We start from the raw sequence: 25,087 nt of genomic DNA on the forward strand, positions 1-25,087 counted from the left end.
CTGGTCCGTTGTGTCAAAAGTCTTCATCAGATCCACGAAAGTGATAAACAGGTCTTGATGTGGTTCAACGCTTTTCAACTGAAGGTGGGAAGCGGTAAACACCATATCGGTGGTTCATCGATCCTGCATGGAAACTGCACTGACAATTGGAGGTGGCCTTGCTCAAGTTAGTCCATGAGGTAGAGTAGTTGAGGGTAATGTGGGTAAGAATTCTTCCACATTGGAGAAGAGGCAAAACCACGGTGATTGTCGCAAGAGCAACTGTTCCCTTTTCTCTTGTAAGTATGCACATTGGTCGCCTCTTTCTGTTCCTGTGGTAGCTGTTTTTCTTGCCACATTGCCTGGTAGAATTCTGAGGTACATGTTTGGAGAGCTGGGCCACCTCACTTGAACACTTCTGACGGAAGGGCCTCAGTGCCCAGGACTTTTCCTGACCTGTGCTTGATTGCCCTGGCAATCTCTTCCACTGAAGAAAGGAGTGTCAGGTTCTGGGCTTATGACCACCTGGTGTTGGTGTTCTTTGGCTTTGTCTGAATGAAAGATGGTCTCTTCTGGATGCCACTGAAGTGTTCTGCCCATCAATCACCGTTACGCTGATGTCGTTGTTCTCGTGCGAACCCTGTGCTTGTTTTCTGTTCAATGAAAATTAAGTAAGTTCAATTAACTTAATTGATTACTTTTGTCCAGTCTACTCTGTTTTCTTGTTCTGGTCATCATTGTAGAAAAACCTGCTTTACAAAAATTGACCTTTTTGGTCGTTTCATTTTCTTATTTTCAAGCTCGTCATCACAGATTGCACAGAAAGGTTTTGGTGTATGCCAAACATGTGTCGTGATGAACCCATATTTAAAGTTGGACTGCTGATATTGTCTATTAATGTATTTTTAATGTAAAATGTAATGTAAATATGTATATTTATTGTAGCTTGTTTTTTTGGAAGTTGTAGGCTTGTCTTTTGTCTCATAGTTTGGCCTTTTTGTCTTCCTGAAGAAGTTGTTTTGTTGCTTTGTTTTTGACTCATTTTTACGAGCCTTTGAGATTTTTGGCTATCGTATCACATATGAGAGATGAGCACTTCGACGTGTATAGTGTCGTGTTCTGCTCCGTCTTTGTTTTTATTTTCAGCGCCAGCTAGAGGGGAGGGCGTGCCTCAGCAGTGGTGCACCTGTTTCTCGTTACCAATCAAACATTTCCATGTATTCAAGGACTGCCAAGCTGCCTAGTCACTGTCGGATTATTGACCTTGCTTGCTGTTGCTGAAGAAAAAAAAAATCTATGACTCGTTTATGGTTAGTCACTCTTGTTTCGCTGGTTTTCTTGTTGAGTTAGTATTTTTGGATTTCTTGTTATTCGTGGATTAGTAACATTTTGTGGAATTGAACATTTGCCATTTCATGTTGTGTATTTTAGAGTATCAAAATTACCTTGCCGTTTGCGAGAGTTTTTTTGTTCATATTGGCATTTCCTGGTTTTGTGTCGCAGGTGCTCCCTGTCTATACTTTGTTTTTTTTCTGTTGTTGTTTTTTTTCATTTTTTGCGCTGTCGTTTTTCTGAGTCTACGTTTGTGGGATTGCTTACCATTTGGTCTATTTTCAGATCGTGTCATACCGAGAAGCAAAGGCAGATGCATCTGACTCCAGGCATCAAGATTCTTTCAGACTCGTATTATTAATGTGCAATTTGCAACCCGGTACTAAATGTTGGCTGGGGGCCTTAAGAAACAAATGATATAACGGAGCGTGTCCTAAGGCAGAAGTGACTATCAATATATACTATTGACTACCTCCTGAGTCTTTATCTGTAGTTACATTAATAAAAAGTCTGCTCTTATTATTTAAAGGGCACTCTATATTTTTAAAAATTACATTGGAACATGTACCTAGTTGCATTCACTTTTTTGAGGTGAAAAGCATGTTTTTGGAAGCAACCCATTTTAACTATTATTGTGCTTGACATTCTGATTGCAGCAATCCTAAATTCACATCATAGAGTAGATGCAACCCTGAGGTTTTGGTGCTAACATTTTTTTTTTTTTTTTTTTGTAGGTAGTTGAAGGCGCCTTCAACAAGGAAGATGTGGATGAGCTGTGTTGGACCCTGACAGCTAAGAAAAACTACAAACCCAACAAGAGTTCAGACACAGTTCTGGCAGAGCGGGACGCATTTCGGCTTTGGTGCCTTTTTAACTTTCTGTCGGAGGACAAGTACCCTTTGGTGATGGTCCCCGATGAGGTTGGTCCAACCCATAGCTGGGGAATTCATTTTTCAATGTGATTTTACATGTGAAAAACTGGAATGGTTATTCAGGGCCACAACAACATGCTAACCTCAATTGAAGTTATATAAAGCATCAAACTGTAATTGTGTAGATATGGTATACTGTATATTGTTGAATTTTCAAAATAAAAATGTTTAAACAGACATGAACATTTACATATAGGGTTGACACAATCAAGGGGTCCAACATCCAGTGCCATTCAAGCTAGTTTGGACAGGTTCAATCTGTACCACTGCGTTCTATACATAATTTTTTTGTTGATATTTAAGTTTATAGGCCAATCCTGTCTGACTTACGCCGTAGTGGAACTTCTATTTTTGGGTTCCGGTTCTGTTTAGGGAATAAATTTTCTTTCCAGTCCAGACACTGATTTGCAATTAAGTTGTTAATCATTGAAAACGAGCCTTTTCTGTTGCTGGTCCCTCTCTCTGGAACGACCTCCCACTGAACATTCGGCATGCCTCCTCGCTGCCCATCTTCAAAACCCTCCTCAAAACTCACTTGTATTCTTTGGCATTCGACTCAGCATGACTTAGATTTGTTCTTGGTTTGACTGTTTGGTGCTTTCTACCGTCTTTATTAGCGATTTGTTTTACTGTTTATTGTATATGTTAAATTGCTCCATGTACAGCACTTTGTATGCAGCGATGGCTGTTTGAAAGTGCTCTCTAAATACAGTTGACTTGAAATGTCCTAAGACGGTCATTTTGGATCATTACTCAACTTTCCTAGCTTTTTGTTGCCAGTGTTGAAGCTTTTTGCAACGTAATTCAGACATCAACTTAAAAGACAGATAAAAAAAAATCACCAATAAACATGAAATGTTGTTTTTGTAGTGTATTCAAGTGAATATGCGCTGAAATAATTTTTCACGTCTCAACCTAATTGGAATTAAGGCTTGTAGTTCTTGTGATTAGTGAGAGCCGTGCATTGTTTTCTCTTCAATAAGCCGGTCTTATCTTTTTAAATAATTTTTAAAAAGGAAGAAAATTAATTGAAATCAACGCAACCCAGGACTTATATCTAGGCTACTACTCCAAAATTTTGTTTTGATGGTTTGGTTGGATGTCACAAATTCAGGCTGGTCTATGTTATGTTTACATTACATTTGACATAATTTTTGGTCAATTCTATGTTTTAATGTTTGAAAACAAAGCTGTCGTCAAGTCCACCTTTATCGAGTCCATGTCAAGTCCAGATGAGATGAAGAGTACCGTAATCCATAAAACAGACAAATACAATTTTTATGACCACAAAATTTGGGAAATTTCATCCTGCTCAACACTCTTCATAGAAGGCGAGGAAGCCTTTGCTTTATTAAATGTGTGTGGAGATAACCCAAAAAATTTCAAAAACAATTTTGCTTTGTTAATGGTGGTCGGCCTCGGGGTAGAGACGAGGAGGAGATTGGCCACTGGGAAGCAGCAGAATGCATCAGGCAGTGAGAGATGAAAACAATGCAGAACACAAAGCTAATGAATGAAAAACGTGCCACTGCAGCAGAGTTTGATGCACCCGAATTCCTCGCAGTCAGGTTAGCCAATCACATGGCCATTTTGATCTGAAAAATGTCAGGAATAAATACGTAGCTGGACTCGGTTGAGTCGATAACAAAAATGTTGCCAGTCCAACGGCTGGGTCTGACATAAGTCAGAATCAAACGCCAAAGAGTTCGAGTCTAGTTAAAAAAAAAAAGTTGATTCCGGACTCGAGTCAGAGTCCAGATTCCAGTACTACAACCCTGTCTGAAAATGAGCGACTGAACTTTCTTACCCATCCTAGTTATTTTGTTTTGAACAGACATGTTCAGATTATACTCATATGACTGTTTGAGTCATTGAAGACATGTAAAATTATGAAAATGTGAAAATGTTGCTTTTATGAGGGTGGCAGTTTAGACTCTGATATGAATTATTCTATAATATAAAACTGATCTCTATAGTAAATTCTGCTTTGAGAGTTGACCAGATTTAAATTTGACCAGCGTCACAAAAGAGATGAATTTCCAATTTGCAGTTCTGTTCTTATATTGACAATATGCATTCAATATTTTTTGTCCAACTTGTGTAAAAATTCCAAGTGTAGTCTCAAAGTGCCTTGTCATATCCATAATCACTTCATCCAGTATGTATTTTTGTAGCACATTTGATACATAAATGTGAAACTAAAACAAAATGAACAACCGTCTGATGGGCCAAATGAATATGTACATAGTTTTTGTTTGTTAGCTGATTATTTTTGAACCATGTTTTACTGCTTCATTCCAATGAGAAGGCGATAATCTGTAAAACAAACATGTCACAAGATCATTTGCAAGCACCAAGTGCAGCCTGACTGAACTCGTGTTACTTGCATCATGCAACACGCAAGCTCTTTTTATACCGCCATTTGGGCTCTTGTCTCACCTTCAACCTTGCATTTTGGTTTCCTGTCATTTACAGTCATTTTCACAGACGCTTCCAAGAACAAGGCCTACATTCACAGTCCACTTTAGTTTATTTTACGCTGAGCCCCACAGAACATTATCCACCTCTTATACGCTTTCTAAACTACGCACTGTGTCAAGAAATCGGCATTGATGTTCTGTAAATTAAAAGTTGCTATGAATCTGGGAATTCGCATAACTGGCAATACATGAATTACACTTACTTGTTTCGATTTACATTTTTATACAGGTATTTGTTACGCTATTTCATATAAGTTTGTGATAACAAATCTTCAGAGAACATTAGCCAAGTGCAAGTAAAGTAGAACCCGCCTCAAAACTCACTTGTATTCTTGGCATTTGACTCAGCATGACCCAAATTATGATCTTAGTTATACTGTTTGGTGCTCTCTACCGTCTTTGTGACTGATTTGTTGCTATGCTTTACTGTTGTATATGTTAGTTGCTCCATGTACAGCACTTTGTGTGCAGCGATGGCTGTTTGAAAGTGCTCTATAAATACATTTGAGTTGAGTTGAGTTGAGATCACCCCACTTTTTGATGTTCAGTATATTCAAGTCAAGTCAAGCTTTATTGTCAAATATGCTCTTTGTGCAACACACAGCACAGATACAATTACAGTACTTTCCTCTCAACCACAGTGCAAACACGCAATGCATTGAAACACGCACAGCTAAAAATAAGGGCAACAAAACTGAATTGCATAAAAAGAAGTAAAGACATGTATAAACAAATAAAACAATAAATAGCGATCAACAGGCAACCAAGGGCACTTGTTTGCAGGTTAAAGTTAGATGTCAGATGCTGAGGGAGGGTCACAGTCTGTGGCAGGAGGTAGCGGTAGAGGGGGGGGAGTGTGGGCAGAACAGGGAGGGAGTTGAGTCTCTTGACCGCCTGGTGGAATAAGCTGTTCTTGAGCCTGCTGGTTCTAGCACAGAGCCATCGCAGTCTCCTCCCCGACGGCAGCAGGTCGAAGAGGCTGTGAGGTGGGTGGGTGGGGTCACCTGTGATAGTTGTAGATGGCCACGAGTGGGGGGAGAGAGACACCAATGATCTTCTCAGCTGCTCTCACAATGCGGTTTTCATGTCAGGTCTGTAATTTCTGCAGTGATAAAAGGTGAACTTTGAATAATGAAAGGTAAAGTGAGACAAATAGAGGAGATGATTATCAGACATCCAGAATTGGTGAATATTGGACCTCAAAGAAAATAGAGGCATCAAACAGAATTTATTACACAAAGGAAGCATGTAACATGCGAGCAGGGGCGTTGCTGGTCATGAAATTCTCTGGGGCACAGGCCCCTTACTATAGCCGCCTCCTCCCACACACACATGCGCACACACTTCACCTCTCTCGCTAATGCTAGTAGTTCAATTATTGAATGTTGTTTTTATTTATTGTTATTTATAGTTTTTTTTTGTTTTTTTTACCCTCTTGCGGCTGGCCATTTCTCTGATGCCTTTGATGAACTTTGTGTTCCTACTTTATGCACGGAGCAATTCTTGGTTCCACTCATGCGACTGGGTTTGGTGGCTCCATTAAATACAGTGCGGCCAAAGGTCAGACCTCAGCCCTGATTTAATGAGAGAACTGGCACAGCTAAAAAGGAATGTCACAAAGCCAAGTGGAAAAAACACAAATGCCAAAAGACTGCTGGCGTTGCTACCATAGCACAGTTAAAGAGGCCAAAAGGGAACGTTTGTCAAACTTTATTAAGACTCACCATCATAATCCAAGTGTTCTTTTTAAAAGTATTGATTCTGTGCTGAAACCCACTTAGCCCATTGTCAGAAATTGCTCACTCAGACCGTTGAACAGTGACTCCACCCAGGAAGAGATTGTCTTTTCCTGCAGCAAGAGGCACGATTCTTTGAGCCGCACTCACTCGTGCTCGCTCCTCAAACCGAAAACCTGAACCCTCATAGCTCCTGCTGGCCTTTATTGACAGTTTATGCAAATGACAAGTAACATATCAGAAAAAACACTCCCCTCCTCATTTACATGCCACACTCCTCGGCCCGGCCCCTTGATACGCCCCTCAGTGGACACCTGCAGGCCAAGACACCTCCCGGTACAAGCACCTACATCCATAATCTCCATGAACGGAGACATCTGTAACTTCACTCAAGGACATCTTATCATGCTGGAGCGCATGCTGTCCGCCCTAAGTTGAATCTTTCTTCCTGTATTATCGGTTAACAAGTGCCTTGGCTCTATTCACCTTAAATTGACCCCTGAATCTCTGCTCCATTGTGGACAAGCTGTATGAACACACATGTTTGAGGCCAATCTAGCATAAAACTCTTAAACATGATAACATCGTGTTTGTCGATTCTTCATCACCCATTTGCGCAGAATCTTACCCCGAATTGTTGAACAGATTCCTGCAGTTTATCATTAGAGCACTCATTTAAATCACCAGAGAGGAGACCAAACTAACGAGAGTGAACTTGCCAGAATGAACAAACACTGGCGGACAGTTTTGCGTGGCGCTCGTGAAATCACCATCACACTATTTCATCTATGGTACATGTGGGATTGTTCAGAGGGTTCAGGGTTGTCCGACACAAAATGTGTGCTATATACTGTATGCTATATTTTAACCTGACGGCAGCCGGCAGGATGCTGTTTTGCTATCTTATAGCTGGAAATGGATTTTGCCTTTGTATATGTGAAAGCTGCTGAGCATTTGATGGGCTGTACATTGTGACGTCTTCACTTCATGCAACTGCTATTCATCTTTTGAATTGCCCCAAAAATATTGGCCAAAACTCGCCACTTGTAAAATGTTATGACTTGCTGCGAGTGTCAAGAGCGCAGCACAAGCTTGTGCTGTTCAGTTGATCCTGCCCCCAACCCGCTGTGCACCTGTTATGATGAAAAAGCAATGGAGACCGTGTGGTGTTGTGCTAGCCGTGCATAGGAGAGCGGTCTGGTGTGGAGTTCTTTGGGACTAATGAAAAAGCGTGTCTTCCATGTGTTTTTTATGTTTTGTTGAATCTGACTGCAGCGTCCGATACGGTGGACCACAGTGTTCTGCTTGCCTTGTTTCTGCGGAAACCCAGTTTCGTTTGCTCGACTTGGCAAAGCTCGTTCTCCTGCTTCCGGCATTTGTGAACCATGGATTCATTTTTCTTAAAATCTCTCCCGGCTGCTCGTTTGCCATGTTCCTCCGCGTAACTGAACGGTTGAAGTTTGAACTGTGCTTCATAGGCTTCTCTCTTCATATGTGCCGTTTTCGGGGGTCCAGAGTTGTTTTGCCCAATCTACGTACTGGCATTAGATCCAACTACTTGTCGGTGTGCCTTGAGCGTCCTCTTTCACGCCCACCCTTCCCCTTGAACGTCCGCATGCCGTCCACACTTACGTCCGTCTTTCCTCTATATAAGCGATGTGTCCGTATGTTATCACACAGTCAAGCGGAGCGCTCATCGAAGGTGCACCGCAACAATCACATATTTTGGAACTCTGTGCATAGATTGGAACATGTACATAATTTTCACTCACATACACACACATAGTCAAACAAGTTTGGTGTGTGTCTTCCACAGCCCTCACTCCTTAGGTTGGACACACCCCTGATCTGTGGGTGACGTACAGAGAATTTAAACCTAACGCTTCTCTCCGTTACCCCGGTACCAGAATCGAGTGTCTCCTGTCCTCATTCGGTCTTTATTAAATTGATTACTCTGACATTGACATTTCTGTCAGTCATTCCCCTGCTGCAAAACTAGCTGAAGAAGCACGCCCCACAGGGGCCTACAGCTTAATGCGAAAGCACCCATCAAAAAGCATTAAATTCCATATTATTCAGCCATTTGTTTATTTTTCAGTCAATCATACCAGTGCGGCATCACACCCGTCCGTGGTTGTTTATGCAGCTAAACTAACTGGACCGTCACCGCAGCAGTTTATTTGCCAATATTCTGTTAAAGTCACTTCACGTGTAAGTTTGATTAAAAGGACATAATGAGGTACATGTGCAAGCTGGACAGGTTGGATATCACAGATGCACCAGGAGTGCTTTTTACAACTGTCACAATGGCAGATGGAGAGCACTATACTGGTGAGTCTTTGCTGTCATAAAACGGCTTCGAAGGTTACAAGTTTAGGTTACGGGTCATGGGTAGGGATAATTGAATGGCTTTCATCTTTTAGACAAACATAGTGGCTCGGAGCTACGCTAGGCTGGCTGGCTGGCAGGGAGCAGCGCAGGCGGGCAGTTGTGGTGCCAGGTAGCCGGCCGGGTGACAGGCCTGTTGCCCATTTGCACACTCACGCCTCGGGCTCCCGCTGTACAAGTGGCTACTTCTGGTGCAGAACGCAGGCTGGCTGGGGCTAACCGGCTTATGGTGGGGCTATATTTGATGATTAGCCCCGGGGCCTATCAGGAGTTAAAGGCAGCCCTGACTGACAATATCCCAGCAATTGTATTTTATTTTATTTTATTTTATTCCCCACTCTGGCTGCCAGTCCACACTTGAGACTGGAGCACAACTCATTGTTACTGGGGCACGTTTTTTTTTGCTGTAAATTTTTGGTGTACCAAAGAAAAAGACATCCATCCATCCATCCATTTTCAACACCGTTTATCCTGAGCAGGATTAGCTCCAGGGGACTTGCTGGAGCTAATCCCAGCTGACGTCGGGCAAAAGGCAGACAACACCCTGAACGGGTCGCCAGTCAGTCACAGGGCACATATAGAGACAAATGACCATTCATATCCACATTTTCACTGAGTAGGAATCAATACCGCACTGCCCGCACAAAAGTCCGGCGAGTGTACCACTACATCATCACCGACTCAGAAACAGACATAGGAAAGTTAATCAGTTAAAAGCGATTCAAGCAGAGTGATAAACAGCTTTGGAATTCAAATAGATAATATAGTAACAATTTCTCTGTATATCTTTTTATCCCCGTCACACAGGTGGAGTACCTACTGAAGAAGATATGCACAGCAATGAGTGTTGAGCTCAACTGTGTTGAACTGGAGGACTTTTTTTCCCAAGATTCAGTGCAGCAGAGAGGCATCACTGTTTGGGTTTTCTTGGAGATGCTGGATGCAGGAAAGTTGGCCAGAGGCATTGATGGCAGCGTCATCAGCATGGCTATAGAGGAAGTATACAGGGAGATTGTTGGCGATGTCCTTAAAGAGGTAGGAGTCATGTGTGTGTGGCCTGCTTTCAGAAATGCTTTGCTTAACGTTCTGACGTGCATGTGTGTGTGTGTTGCAGGGTTATTTGTGGAAAAGAGGCCAACTCAGGAGAAACTGGAAGGAGCGCTGGTTCACTCTGAGGGCGAGCAACTTGTTTTACTACACTGGGGAGGACCGCAAGGAGTGCCAGGGCAACATTGTCTTGGATGGCAACTGCTGTGTTGAGGTAAACGCAGCAAGTGCTTGTTGCACTCATATATTGCCAACAACTGTTTGGACTCAAGTCACTAATGGTGTAATGGTCCATTCATCCGAGTTTGGTGCAGGCAGTGTTGCTTCAGTTCCCACTCAGTGACAATGTGAGCGTTAATGGTTATCCATCTTAATAAGTGGCCTACCTAGTCCAGTGATCCTAAACATGAGAAGTGACATTGGAAATGGCTGGATGGATGTTTGGACCCTCTTTACATCCATCCATCTTCTAATCCTTTTATCTAATCCTCTTATGTCCAGAATCCGTACAGCGACATCCAATTCTGTCATCCTCACCTTGCCTGGTCCAGCGGTTAGCGTGTCGACCTCACAGTGCAGAGGTACCGGGTTCAATTCCAGCTCCAGCCTTCCTGTGTGCAGTTTGCATGTTCTCCCTGGGCCTGCGTGGGTTTTTTCTCTGGGTAATCCAGTTTCCTCCCACATTAAAAAAAAAAACATGCATGACAGGCTGATTGAACACTCAAAATTGTCCCTAGGTGTGAGTGTGGACGGTTGTTCCTCTGTGATTGGCTGGCAAGCGGTTCAGGGTGTCCCCCGCCTACTGCCCGAAGACAGCTGAGATAGGCTCCAGCACCCTCCGCGACCCTTGTAAGGATAAGCGGATTGGAAAATGGATAGATGGATGTGTTTGGAATGTGGGAGGAAACCGGAGTACCCGGAGAAAACCCACACAGACACGTGGAAAACATTAAAACTCCACACAGGAAGGTCAGAGCCGGAATCGAACCCTCCACCTATGCACCGTGAGGCCGACGTGCTAACCATTTATGCCGAGCATGACATCTTATCCTGCCAAAATCGTTTGCATGCTGGCTTGTTTTAAGGTGCTGCCCGACCGCGATGGTAAAAGGTGCATGTTTTGTCTCAAAACACTCTCCAAAACTTATGAGATGAGCTCATCAGACACAAAGCAGAGACAAGAATGGACAACAGGTCAGAAAAATCAATACATCAATTCTACAGAGGTTCTTCAGTTACACAGAACCTCATTTGTCATCCACCCATAGCCATTCAGACAGCTATCAGGCTGCACGTGGAGGGGAAGACATCCCTCCACAAGGACTTGAAGCTGAAGCGGCATGAGCAGCGTGAACAGCGCGAGAGCAGGCAACAGGCCAAGGAGGAGGAGCTGCAGAGGCTCCGGGCCCTCCAGGATGAACGAGAGCGAAAACTGGCAGAGCTGGAGCTCTTGAGGGAGGCGCAGAAGCAGGCCCAGGTTCTCCTGGAGCAGGACGAAGAGAGGAGGCGCCAGCAACACGAGCAGCTCCAACAGACCTTAGAGGTGCAGCTGCGGGAGGCCGAGGAGGTGGGCAATGCGGCAAATGTGAGGTCCTTCACAAGAGAGTTGGCTTTGAGACATTTCCTTCCTGGTGTGTGGGTGTCAAGGTGCGAATCAGCATGCAGGCGGAGATGGCTCTCAAAGAGGAGGAAGCGGAAAGGCAGAGAAAGAGGATCCACGAGCTGGAGGAGATGCAGAAGCGACTGGAGGAGGCATTGCAGCAGGAGATTAGAGCCAGGCTGGATGAGGAGGCCTTCCGCAATGCTCAAGCAGGGTAAAGTTATTATTTATCCAACAAAATATGAACATTATTTACCTTTTCTTTTCATTGGATCATTGGACTAGAAAGAATTGTGCTTATGATGCATCATGACACACAAGTTGAATTGACACAAATGTATTTACATTGCATGAACACCTGCACACACGCCTGGAATATACTGAATATGCGTAAAGCAGTGACAACATGGAAGTAAACCATCATAAATAAAGAAACTAGTAGCAGAATTCTAAAGAATTACATAGTATTTGGTGTAGACTGATTCTTTCTTTTTAGTGTGCTATGTTGAAGCTCCTCATGTGACGGCTTTGCTTGGTTGGGATCCATCTGCGTGGAAGCAGGGAGGCAAGGCATGATTGTACTCAAAAATGGACATTTATTCTCAAAAGGACAAATAGGAAATTCAACAGGGCACGTGGAACAAAAAATGCAAAATCAACAAATACAAAAAAAAAAAAAAATCAAGATTCAAAGTTATGAACACTGGAATAAGACTCACACAACATGACATCCTGGGAACGTGACATCTGACAGCAAACACAAACAATCAACTGACAAGGACTGGAAGGAATCAGGGAACTAAATGCAAACAAACTGATGCAACAATAAGGAAAACCTGGACAAGACACACGCATCTGACTGAGTTGATTGGTCGACATGAGGGACTGAGCTGGTGAGAACAGGTGGGAACAAAAATCTAACCAGACAGACAAGACATGAAAAAAGGGACACGGGCAGGGCTGGACTGGCGTAATTAATGCAGAAGCAGAGCTGTGATGAGGCCAGTCATATTTAAATATAAGGGTGTCATAGAGATGGCGAGATGAAGCCCCAGGAGCCTTCACACCATTTCAGCCATTTGGTTCCAGTTCGTTTCTTGCTGCTTCATGTGCACATGAAACCATCTGCTGGCCATGTGCATAATTACAGGCAGTTGTACCTTACCCACACAATGTGCGCTGCACTGATGCGTAGATGATATTCGCGTCTGTTTTGACTCTTGGCATGATGAATTACAAAAAAAAAAGTATGACGAAATAAGACAAAGAGAAAAATAAAGAAAATAAGAGAGAAAATAAATTCCAATAGGATTAACAAATAATAATAAATGGATAGTTGAGTAGGCCTCCATAAAATGACTGAAAATTAAATAGTTAAATGAATGAATATGTGAACTGTAAAATATCCAAATAAATAAGAAAGAGAAAGCTAAAATGTCAATAGTCTCTGCGGTGCTTGTATCTCTGGCCGGCTGATCCGGATATGCTTAACGTAGGCCTGATAGTTAAAGGCATAATGGGTTACATGTTTCCAGTGTTCTCTACTAAAATCAACCAAAATGGGAGGACGTGGAAGTGTTCACATATACTTCTTTATTCAGCTTCTTCCACATGAACTATACAGGCCTGTGTAAATATTTGAACAGGTTAGAAAGTAAATATTATGTACTCAAACGCAATATAATATTTCTGCCGTTTTTCTATTTTTTTTTTCTCTCTCTCTCACCCCGTTATGCACACAGGATGCATTCACCTGTGACTTCCTGAAATTGGCGATTGGTGTGCGGGAAGAACTTGGTAGAGGCACATTCCTCTAACTTTCCTCACGACTAAATATTATCTAAATGCTAGCTTTCTGGATGTCATGTGAATACTGAGTGCGGAATTTGGAGCGGATGTGTGACGTGCTCGAGCCGCGTCGAAATTAGGGGAGAACGCACGGGACACAACTGCGGTCCGTGTCGGAGCTGCGTGACAGAGTGACGTACTCACGATAATAGACTGGCTGACGGTCCTAAAATACATACATTTTTTTCATGAAAACAATCTCCGGTGACGTCTGGATGACAGGGCAACCCATATTTTCCATTTGCAAAATATCTGGCTACGTGCAGACAATGCCTAAATGACATCACTTTAGAGCACGTAAGAGCAGGGTACACTTTGGTCTGGTTGCCGGCCAAGCATAAGGCACACACAAACCAACAAGCATTCACACTCCCCTTCACACCTGTGGGCAAGTCTCAAAAGAATACAGTCGAAGAATCACACCTGCACTTAGGTGCTGTTGCTGCTGATCTTGATGTGTTTCGGAGGGCGTGCGCATTCTGGACACTCGCCTCAGGTTTCAGGTGTTCGGTAAACATTGTCAGAATCGAACATTGGGCAGAACTGCGGTGACATTTTAGCGACTGTTAACCATGCTGCCTGAGTTCACCAGTGGCATAGTTGGGGTTTTTTTGTGGCAAATGTCCAAAGTGAAAGGAGTTCAAATCATGTCATCTTCCTGAGGAAGCAGAGCTGCTCACAAAGGAAGTTGCCGTCATTGACATTTTTTGTGACCTTGTGTTTGCGCACTCAGCCAATTGGGTATCGTAATCAAAACCTTGAGGCCTTTTCTGAATCTTAACTTCCTCAGATTTGATTTTGTCATTGTTCTCAACCATGCACTCTGACTACCGAGACCCCTGAATTTCATCATGAATTTCGCCCCTGAAACTACCAACGTTGAGTGTATGGATTTTATTCTTTTCTTTTTTTTTTGTCCAACATGATCTTTTAACAATGAGAATATGCTTTAATGGCTAGATTATTGTACAGTGGATGCTACAAGTCACATCGCACCCCCACCCCAATGGACGTCCAGCCTTTTATTTATCAGTAACCATTCATTCGTACGGCCTGGTGGTTCAGTGGTTTGCGCGTTGACCTCACAGTGCAGATGTTGTGGGTTCGATCCCAGCTCCGGCCTTCCTGTGTGGAGTTTGCATGTTCTCTCCGGGACTGCGTGGGTTTTCTCCGGGTACTCTGGTTTCCTCCCACATTCCAAAAACATGCATTGCGGGCTGATTGAACGCTCAAAATTGTCCCCAGGTGTGAGTGTGAGCCCGGATGGTTGTTCGTCTCTGTGTGTCCTGCGATTGGCTGGCAACCAGTTCAGGGTGTCCCCTGCCTACTGCCCGACGACAGCTGGGATAGGCTCCAGCACCCCCCGCAACCCTTGTGAGGATTAAGCGGATCGGAACGAACCATTCATTCATGTCATTGTGAATTGGCAATCGAAACACAGAACAAATTACAGCAACTCATTATTTTGTCATTTGTCTTAAATTACAAAATTGCCTTTACATTTTTGGCTCAAATCAAAAATACAATCCTGAAAATAGGCCACAGACTTGACTGACTTTAATTTCATAATGTAATTGCATCCCTAAATAGTGAGGACCACAATCCATCAAATTACCAGCAACTGTCAGCCCTAATATAACATGGAAAAAGATCATTACTCTTCAAGGGAAATTTTCTTCACAGTAATATGATGAAGATAAGCTCTTTTCTGAAGCTGAGCCATGCTCGGTCATTACCCAAGCCCTGAGCAACAGTGATGTCATTTTCAGTCGATTGCAAGTGGCAAAATGGCCACCCCCTGAGATGGACAAAAATGGGTAGATTTCACTGTTGTATATGAATAGTTATAAAAGTTTTTATCCATAAAATTAAATGATATTACATATGTTGAATTACCGTTGCTGCTATTCAGTTTTATTGGAGAAATAAATCACATAACTTTTAAATCCAAATAATTGAAGAAATACAATTCTTATTCTACATTTTTACTCTACCTCGAATTATATACCGTATCTGCCCAGACATTTACAGTTTTTTCAAAGTTCTTTCCATCAACAAAAATTTGCAAGACACATTTATACATGTACAGTATGATTAAAGTTTTTCCTGTTCAACTAAAATGACCTCCATCCATGTATTTTCCTTATCCATTTCCATGATCCATTTTGCTTACCCCTCACTTGGGTGGCATGTGAGCTTGAGTTTGAGGCGAGCCTACTTTGAGCGAGAGGCGGGCTACATCCTGGTCGCCACCCAATCGTAGGCCATTCACACGAAGAGGACAGGAGTGAGAAAATTAATTCAATAAATATTGAAATCATTCAGTGTTAAAATAAATTTGTATTTCAAGACTGAAATAAATGAATACATATTTAAATAGTTAAATTCATACAGAAATGATTAAAAGACATTCAATTGAAGTAAAATTTATATCACACTTTCACAACAACTGGAGATGTAACGAAGCACAAAACTCAAAACATGAAATAATAATCATGCTATCATACATTCAATTATTTATTTTGTCTGACAGTTTTAAATGATGTGCACATTACCCAGAAAGAATTGCAAAGTTTCCGAGTCTTAAATTGATTTTCACCTCTAGTCATTTTCTTGCCCCTTGGTAGATATTTTAATTCATTCCAGTCTGTTTTATTGTATCTCATGTATGAAATGCAGTTTTTTAAATATAATTTTATTCAATTATTTTGCATACCAGAGTCTGTGTCGGCCAGGGACCTACTGTGTAGTGGCTTTTAAAGGACAAAAGTTGTTTGGTAAAGTAATTTTTGTGGCTGTTGTGGGCTGGGTGCAGGTTACTTGCCGAGGAGGAGGAGAAAATGAAGGAGCTGATGACCCTGCAGGAGGCGCAGGAAGAGTATATCCTGAAGACGCAGCGGGAGAAGCAGGAGCTGAAGCAGGAGATGGAAGCCAAATCGCGGGCCTTGGATGAGGCACAGAGGCAGCTGGAGGAAGTCCGGGCCAACCGGCACAGGGTTGACCAGGATGTAGTGGTAAGCAAAGAATGATACCTATCCACGTTTTTATAGAAAAGTTAATTCAAACAAATTCAGGTTATTATTAGTTTTCAAATTCAAGAAGAAAGTGTCACATCCTACCGTGCCACCAATTAAGTCAAGAAATTAAAAAATCAAATACATTTTAAATTTGACCATCCCAGATGGACCACAGACAGTCAGGTAAGCAATAATATATTTATGATTGCTCTAGTCCAGAGGTCGGGAACTCCGGTTCCTGGAGAGCCATATCATGCCTGTTTTACAGCTCTCCTGATTCCAACACACCCGATTCAATGGATCATGATAGTTTCAGGCTTCTACAGAGCTTGCTGATGAGCTGATCGTTTGCGTCAGGTGTGTTGGAGTAGGGAGGGATTGAAAACAGGCAGGATATGGCTCTCCAGGAACCGGACGTCCTTACCTCTGCTCTAGTCTATGTTCAATATGCTCAAATGGTCTGTCAAGTGCACGGGTAGGGAACTCCAGGTGTAGTGCTCTCTCCAGGTCGGGGATGAGATCCTGCCCCAAGTGGAGGTGTTTACGTATCTTGTGGTTCACGTGGGAGGGTAGAATGGAGCATGAGATGGACAAGCTGATTGGTGCAGCGTCTACTGAGATCTGAGATGTGGACTCTGTATCGTTCTGTTGTGGTGAAGAAGGCGGTGAGTTGAGCAGTCGATCTACGTGCCTTACTCTCACCTTTCGTCACGAGCTATGGGTTGTGACTGAAAGAACAGGATCCCGGATCCGAGCAGCCGTGTGTTTCCTCCACAAGGTGTCCGGGCTTTCCCTTAGAGGTAGAGTTAGGAACTCGGTTATCCGGGAGGGACTCGAAGTCGAGCCACAAAAATCAGAGGAGCCAGATAAGGTGGCTCGGGCATCTGATTAGGATGCCTCCTGGACGCCTTTCTGATGAGGTGTCCCACCGGCAGGAGGCACCAGGGATGACCCAGGACACGCTGGAGGGACTGTGTCTCCCAACTGGCCTAGGAACGCCTTGGGATCCCCCAGGAAGAGCTAGAATAAATGGCTGGGGAGAGAGAACTATGGGCTTCCCTGCTAAAGCTGCTGCCCCAACGACCCGATCCCGGCAAAGTGGTAGAAAATGGTAGGAATGAGAAACTGTAAATCGAGACCTATTGCCTTTAGGCTCAGCTCCTTCTTCACTGCAAACACTGCACCGATCCGCCTGTCGATCTCCCACTCCATCTTCCCCTCGAAGCCTCCACTGGGGGGAGCAGAATCACTTTCCATTTTTGCTGATCCAGATAAACCAATGCAAACAGTTATCCTTTTGTGATGCTATACTGTACATGTTTTTTTGTTTTGACGCTCTGATATACAGGCTGCTCAGAGGAAACTTCGCCAAGCGAGCACCAACGTCAAACACTGGAATGTTCAGATGAACAGACTGATGCGACCCATTGGACCAGGTGGTGAGTTTCCACACAATGTGCACGCGACATTTCAGATAAGCGGTGTATAGGGAACCAAAAGAGCAAATGTATACATTTTGTCTTGTTGCTTTACATATTTCACTTTCTGTATGTACAGTATCTGCATTCAAAGCTCCAACGGGGAACGTGACTACTGCATATATACACTAAACAGGCTACACATCACAAACTGAGCTTTCTGTCCCTTTTTAGCATCAACGAATAAATATCCACAAGTCAAAAACCCCATCTTAACATGAGGATCTCTTTTCTGTGTATGGTTTGTGTCCAGATAAACGACCTGTGTCGAGAAGCTCCCTACCATCCTTCCAGATTCTGAGCCAGAGAGACCCTGGGCTGAATCTCAAAAGGATATCGGGATCAGAAGATCGAAATGAGCAACTTATAGAAAATGTCAGTGCTGGCCACAGATGCGATGCAGATTTAGAGAGACACAACTCCCATACTTCAAATGGAGACTAAAATTTCCCCTAAATTCATGATTCAGACAAGATGCATATCCAAGGAATCGTTGGTATTTTGACTGGAGGAGTCAGGCCTTTCAGCATCAACATTTTGATCAAATGTCAGATTTACTGTTCTCAGTTTAAAAAAGGGGTTTTTCAATCTCATAATGGTGCACTGTATTTGCGTTGTTAACCACTGGTGTCTGACCTGTACCCAGAACATACCTCAGTGCCTTGTATGAATGGAACTGCAAGCAGCTAAGTCAGTATGATGTTAAAATGCCCAAGTATGTACCGGTAATACAAAAGAAGCGAATAATGCGGATCAGCAATTCATATTGAAGTGCAGGAGGGATGGCTCAAATTTTATATGTGTAAAGATTTGGAGTATCATTTCCTTCATACAACATTCATTTTTTACAGTTAAGATAAAATGATGAGGAAACCAGATTCACATACTGTGTGTACTGTACATTCAAATGAAACTAATGAAAATAAGATTGTGTGACTGAATCATCACTGGAGATGCAACATTGGTCAAGAGATGTGTCAATCATGATAGAAGTACTGTTTTGGTGGTGTGTCCAAGTAATTTCATGACGCAACAAGGATTATGATGGGGACCAGTCTACATAATATGCGTACATAACAGTGAGCAGGGGGCGACCCGGTGGTCCAGTGATTAGCGTGTCGACCTCCCTGTTTGGAGTTTGCATGTTCTCCCCAGGCGCGCGTGGGTTTTCTCTGGGTACTCCGGTTTCCTCCCACATTCCAAAAACATGCATGGCAGGTTCATGGAACACTCCAAATTGTCCATCCATCCATCTATCCATTTTCCACCGCTTATCCGGGGTCGGGTCATGGGGGCAGCAGCTTTAGGAGGGAAGCCCAGACTTCCCTCTCCCCAGCCACTTCTTCAAGCTCTTCCCGGCGGCTCCAAATTGTCCCTAGGTGTGAATGTGAGCGCAGATGGTTGTTCATCTGTGTGCTCTGTGGTTGACTGGCAATCTGTTCAGGGTGTCCCCCGCCTACTGGCTGAAGTCGGCTGGGATAGGCTCCAGTACCCCCCGCGACCCTTGTGAGGATAAGCGGATCGGAAAATGGATGGATGGATGGATAGCAGCTAGCAGGTAAATATTTCTTGTTTGTGTCCCAGCACTAGTAGGTGCAAAGGCCCTTTTGGAATCGCCAACATTATGATTATTATTCTTGGGACTAATGAATGGCCTTTTTAGGTGCACAACATGCCTGAAAGCTTAACAATATTTGCATTAGTGTGTACCCTGAAGAAAATGTTTTTTAATTTAGTACTTCCAAACACAATCTCAAAAACTCAGGGCTTGAACATTGACAAACGGCTTTAAAAAAAAAAACCCTCTCTCACTGTGTGTGTGCATAAGTGTGTGCATTCATTTTCCACTTGATCCTCACTAGGGTCACGGATATCTCTCTTTCTCTCTCTTATATATATACTGTATATATATACCGGTATATATATGCCCTGCGATTGGCTGGCAACTGATTCAGGGTGTCCCCCGCCTACTGCCCGAAGACGGCTGGGATAGGCTCCAGCACCCCCCGCGACCCTAGTGAGGATCAAGCGGTTCGGAAAATGGATGGATGGATATATATATATATAAGAGAGAGAGAGAGATATAGATATTCATTCATTCATTGTAAATTTCTCCAGTGTGGGACAAATAAAGGATATCTTCTTCATTTTCCGAACCGCTTGATCCTCACTAGGATCGCGGATCTCTCTCTCTCTCTCTTATTTTTATATATATATATATATATATGTATATATATATATATATATATACACACACACACACACACACACAGTATATAATGAATGAAATAAGGTTATGGATGGCTTTGAATGTGAAGAGGAGTATTTTGAAGTTGATCCTCAGTTTGACAGGGAGCCAGTGGAGCTGTTGGAGGATGGGGGTGATGTGATGGAAGGATATATATATATATATATATATATATATATATATATATATGGAAGGATAAGGATGGAAGGATATATATATATATATATATATATATATATAAAAACAAGAGAGAGAGAGAGATATTCATTCATTCATTTTCCGAACCACTTGATCCTCACGAGGGTCGCGGATCTCTCTCTCTCTCTGTCTCTCTCTCTCTTATTTAGTAAATAGTAAATATCCATCCATCCATCCATCCATTTTCCGAACCGCTTGATCCCCACTAGGGTCGCGGGGGGTGCTGGAGCCTATCCCAGCCATCTCCGGGCAGTAGGCGGGGGACACCCTGAATCAGTTGCCAGGCAATCGCAGGGCACACAGAGACGAACAACCATCCGGGCTCACACTCACACCTAGGGACAATTTAGAGCGTCCAATCAGCCTGACATGCATGTTTTTTTTTTGGAATGTGGGAGGAAACCGGAGCACCCGGAGAAAACCCACGCAGGCCCGGGGAGAACATGCAAACTCCACACAGGGAGGCCGGAGCTGGAATCGAACCCGGTACCTCTGCACTGTGAAGCCGACGTGCTAACCACTGGCCTACCGGGCCGCCAAATAGTAAATAAAGTAAGTAAAAAGTAAATAAAGTAAATAAAATCCACCAACACCTGGGCTCCTCTGTACCCCTCCCCTCCCCTGACATCCACACCTCCTGTCAACTGCTTTCCTCTTTTGAACTCCCCCATCCTTCAATAATCTCAGATAGCATTACTAAATCCAAAACTTCCTCCTGCCTACTAGATCCCCTCCTAACAGTCCTGGTCAAATCCTGCTCACCCTCTCTGCTTCCTTTCATTTCAGCCATCATCCATTCCTCACTGTCCACTGGAATTGTTCCTGTCCCCTTCAAAACTGAAGCTGTCACTCCTATCTTGAAAAAACCTGGTTCAGATCCCAATGATTTCAATAACCTATGACCAATTTCTCACCTTCCTTTCATCTCCAAACTTCTTGAAAAAATCGTTGCCTCTCAACTTCATTCCCACCTCACCCATAACAATCTCTATGAACAATTCCAGTCTGGTTTCCGTCCCCGTCACAGCCCTCTTAAAAATCACTAACAACCTTCTTATGGCAGCAGATGCCGGTTTAATCTCAATTCTCATCCTCCTTGACCTGAGTGCAGCTTTTGATACAATTTCCCACCCCATCCTCCTTAATAGACTCTCCACCATAGGCATCACTCACACCCCCTTACACTGGTTTCACTCCTATCTCTCTGGCCGTTCTGAGTTCATCCAACTCAATTCCTTCACTTCACAGTCCCTCCCCGTCTCTTCCGGTGTGCGCCAGGGCTCTGTCCTGGGACCCCTCCTCTTCATTGTCTACCTTCTCCCCCTTGGCAATATTTTCCGTAAATTTGGTATATACAGTAAATATTCCCATCCCCGGAATTCTACGGAAAGGAATATCCTTCACCCGGAATAAAAACCTATGCATTAACATTTTGACTACGATATTACATGTTACCGGAAGTTGCGTAAGCGGAAATTCCACTACCCGTAACCCGGATGGAGGTGTAATGCCGCGGGAGCTTAAATACACGCAACGCCCACCCGATGCGACGGAAAAGACAACGCTGAAACAAGTTTTCAGTTCGCGTTTTTCGATCATCAGATACTAAACGACGACGTGCAAGTGAGTTTTTATTGCCGTGCGTTTTACTGTAATTGTGAATGATTTTAACTTTATTCACTTACGTCCTGTAGAACGCGGCACTAGCTTAAAAGCAGCACCCACTCGACACGACCGAAGAAACGTGTTCGCTTCGCCGTTTTCATTCATCAGATTCGAAACAAAGACGTGTAAGCGACTTTTTATTGGCGTGCGTTTTACTGTAATTGCGAAAGATATTAACTTTATTCACTTACGTCGCGTAGATCATCGCATCGAAACGTAGAAGAACTGTAACAACTGGAGCGGAGCGAGTGAAATGCATCCGTTTGAGCGAAAGATCCAGCAGACACTTGGAGTCGGAAAGACGCAAATCTACGAAACTTTAAACAACAAGGCATCGATTCAACTCCTGATGACAAGCCACCATCCAGCAAGGAAGCAATGCAAATAGCAACAAAAATCCTTCAGTATGCACAAGAATTACCAGACATCGGTGATCAACGGGACAGTTACTTGCAACTAGCAAGAAAACTGTATGACACGCAGGCAAACATTGTCATAAACCAAAGAATGCATCTAACAAAACAATCCAAAATACATATTTTTTTCCCAAGACAGAAAAAAAATAAACATTAAAATACTGTACGTATTTTACTGTTGTGATTTTTTTTTGGATACACCTGTATTGCAGTTTTTGTTATATAAACAGTTTTTGGACAGTATATTTTCGTATTTTATTGATTGTGTTGTTACACGTGCATTTTGTCAACATACTTGCAGGTTCATAAAGGACGTGTACCATGCTCATTTCCCAAATGAGGAATTTCTGTTATCAGGACAAATTGGACAGCGCAAACACAAGTCCGTACTAGAGAATATTTACTGTACTTTCACTGCTTCGCGGATGACACTCAGCTCTACCTCTCCAGCAAACCCGATGCCTCCAGCACCCTCCTCCCTCTCACACTGCCTTTCAGAAATTAAATCTTGGTTCACACATAACTTCCTCAAACCTAACAGTGACAAAACAAAACTCCTCCTCGTCGGTACCAAATCCACCCTACACAAAACCAACAGTTTCTCTCTCACTATTGATAACTCCACTGTGTCCCCCTCCCTTCAGGTCAAGAGCCTGGGTGTCATCCTCGATAGCTCACTATCGTTCCACTCTCATATTAATAACATAACCCGGTCCGCATATTTCCACCTACGCAATATCAACCGTCTCCGTCCCTCTCTCACCCCTCACTCCACTGCTATCCTTGTCCACAGTCTCGTCACCTCCCGTATTGACGATTGCAATTCACTTCTCTTCGGTGTCCACAACACATTCCTCCATAAACTTCAACTGGTCCAGAATTCTTCAGCCCGTATCATCACCTCCTTCCATCACATCACCCCCATCCTCCAACAACACTGGCTCCCTGTCAAACTGAGGATCAACTTCAAAATACTCCGCTTCACATTCAAAGCCATCCATAACCTTGCCCCCCCCCACCCCCCCCATCTGTCGGACCTTCTTCAAATTTCGGTTCCCTCTCGTTCCCTCAAGTCCTCAGCCTCCCTACACCTCTGTGTACCCTCTGCCTGTCTCAGCATGATGGGGTGCAGAGCTTTCAGCCGCTCTGCCCCCAAACTCTGGAACTCACTCCCACCCGACATCCGAAATATTGACTCTCTTCCCATATTCAAAACTCATCTCAAAACCCACCTATTTAAAATTGCATATACAGTTTAAACTCATCGCTTTTTATTATTTATAATTTTATCTGTGGTTTTATTGCTCTTTTTTGATTGTAAAGTGTCCTTGGGTATTTTGAAAGGCGCTTATAAATAAAATGTATTATCTATCTATCTATCTATCTATCTATGCCATAATGCATGCCATAATGAGCAACAGCCACAACGGCCCTAAGATGAACGGAACTGAAAAATAAAGTAGACACAAGAGTTTGTGGGTTAATAATAAGAATGATAAATGTTTTCACATTGCAGTCTCCAATAACACCAGAAAAAGTCAGATTTGTCGCTAATCGCTTTTTAAAATATATTTTTTAAAGAGTCACTAGATGAGTCTGAAAACTCACCAAAAAAAGTGAGAAAGTTGCGAGGTTGGCAAAACTGGCCCGAGGCTAACTTCAAATAGTGGGATACTGTCTGTGTATTCACTCTGAAGGAGGAGACAGGGGTGGGGGGGGGGGGGGGGGCAAAACGGGAGGCGTGGCGGAATGACAAGGCATCTGAGGTCAATCGATTAGGAACTCGATGATGGTGAGGCTCTGCTAAAATCCGATTGGGATTGGCATTCCTGGGAAACCACCCCTCCCGCCCCCCTCCCACGACACACACACACACACACATCATATTGACATACACACACATTGAAATTAGACTGTTGGGAGTCACGCTGAATGCTTTTGAAAAACTATGTCATTGCCATTTTTGTTTCTTTTCAATATTGCAAATGCAAAGATACAATAATAAAGGCGAATAAACCCCGAATTAACACCAAAAAACATTGATTTATTGGCTTTGGTTCGAGTTGTTAACTTTGTAAAAACACGTTCACTTGCAAAAGCAGCGAATGGGCAAATCTGCAAAACCTTTCAGGAGTAAAACCACGTAGGCTTCCTCTTTTGCCATTTTTCAATGGGAAGTATTTTTTTAAGAAAGTCCTTGAAGTAAAAAAGTGAGAGAAACACTTGCCGACACGATATATTTAGTGTGTTTATTTGCAGTACTGCTGGAAGTAGCGAGTAAACATTTGGTTTCCCCATAAAGTGCCCTCAATGTATTCCACAATGCATCTTGTCGACCATGATGCAGTGCGTCAAAACAGAAACCACAAAGAAAAGAAAAAGGCTGATGGAGAGAGACAACGGGAGCCATCAGATACTTTGAGGCGCCAAAATATCTTCAATGTCAGTTCAGCAACACGGATGGACATCAGGTGATTGTTTGTCTGAATTTTGTAAAATACAAATGTACTAATTCTGACACAGCAATGAAAAATGTGTGTACGTCTGACGATGTAGTCTACTATTGAAAAACAAAAGCTTTGATAGTGATTAGAGTGTTGGTGGATGAGCCACGAAGGAGGTGATGTAGGACGCTAATCATCATGCTCTTAGGGTGCCAACCAATCTCCGCCAAAGATAGATGGCGCGACATTTCATGTAGGACGGCTTGTAAATGAGATGTC

At 43.1% G+C, this 25,087-nt stretch overlaps 1 protein-coding gene across 2 annotated transcripts in view; it reads left to right on the forward strand.

The window, feature by feature from the left end:
* The window catches only part of def6a (DEF6 guanine nucleotide exchange factor a), a 30,565-nt gene extending 7,483 nt beyond the window's left edge, over positions 1–23,082 (forward strand). Inside the window, exons 6-15 of one of the 2 annotated variants that reach the window (XM_086128245.1) lie at positions 2,046–2,231; positions 9,655–9,882; positions 9,962–10,108; positions 10,980–11,088; positions 11,163–11,461; positions 11,542–11,708; positions 16,158–16,356; positions 17,708–17,798; positions 18,091–18,212; positions 22,149–23,082. In XM_086128245.1, the coding sequence (XP_085984371.1) occupies positions 2,046–2,231; positions 9,655–9,882; positions 9,962–10,108; positions 10,980–11,088; positions 11,163–11,461; positions 11,542–11,708; positions 16,158–16,356; positions 17,708–17,798; positions 18,091–18,212; positions 22,149–22,271 (1,671 nt within the window). In that variant the 3' untranslated portion in view covers positions 22,272–23,082. Of the gene's footprint in view, positions 1–2,045; positions 2,232–9,654; positions 9,883–9,961; positions 10,109–10,979; positions 11,089–11,162; positions 11,462–11,541; positions 11,709–16,157; positions 16,357–17,707; positions 17,799–18,090; positions 18,797–22,148 lie in introns of those variants that run through there. The other variant, XM_086128246.1, reaches the window with a different exon arrangement.
* Positions 23,083–25,087: the final 2,005 nt, after the last annotated feature.

Source organism: Hippocampus guttulatus, chromosome 1, assembly GCF_054856545.1.
Source record: "Hippocampus guttulatus isolate MCC_2025c chromosome 1, RoL_Hgut_1.0, whole genome shotgun sequence".
In the NCBI taxonomy this organism is placed as follows: Eukaryota; Metazoa; Chordata; class Actinopteri; order Syngnathiformes; family Syngnathidae; genus Hippocampus; species Hippocampus guttulatus.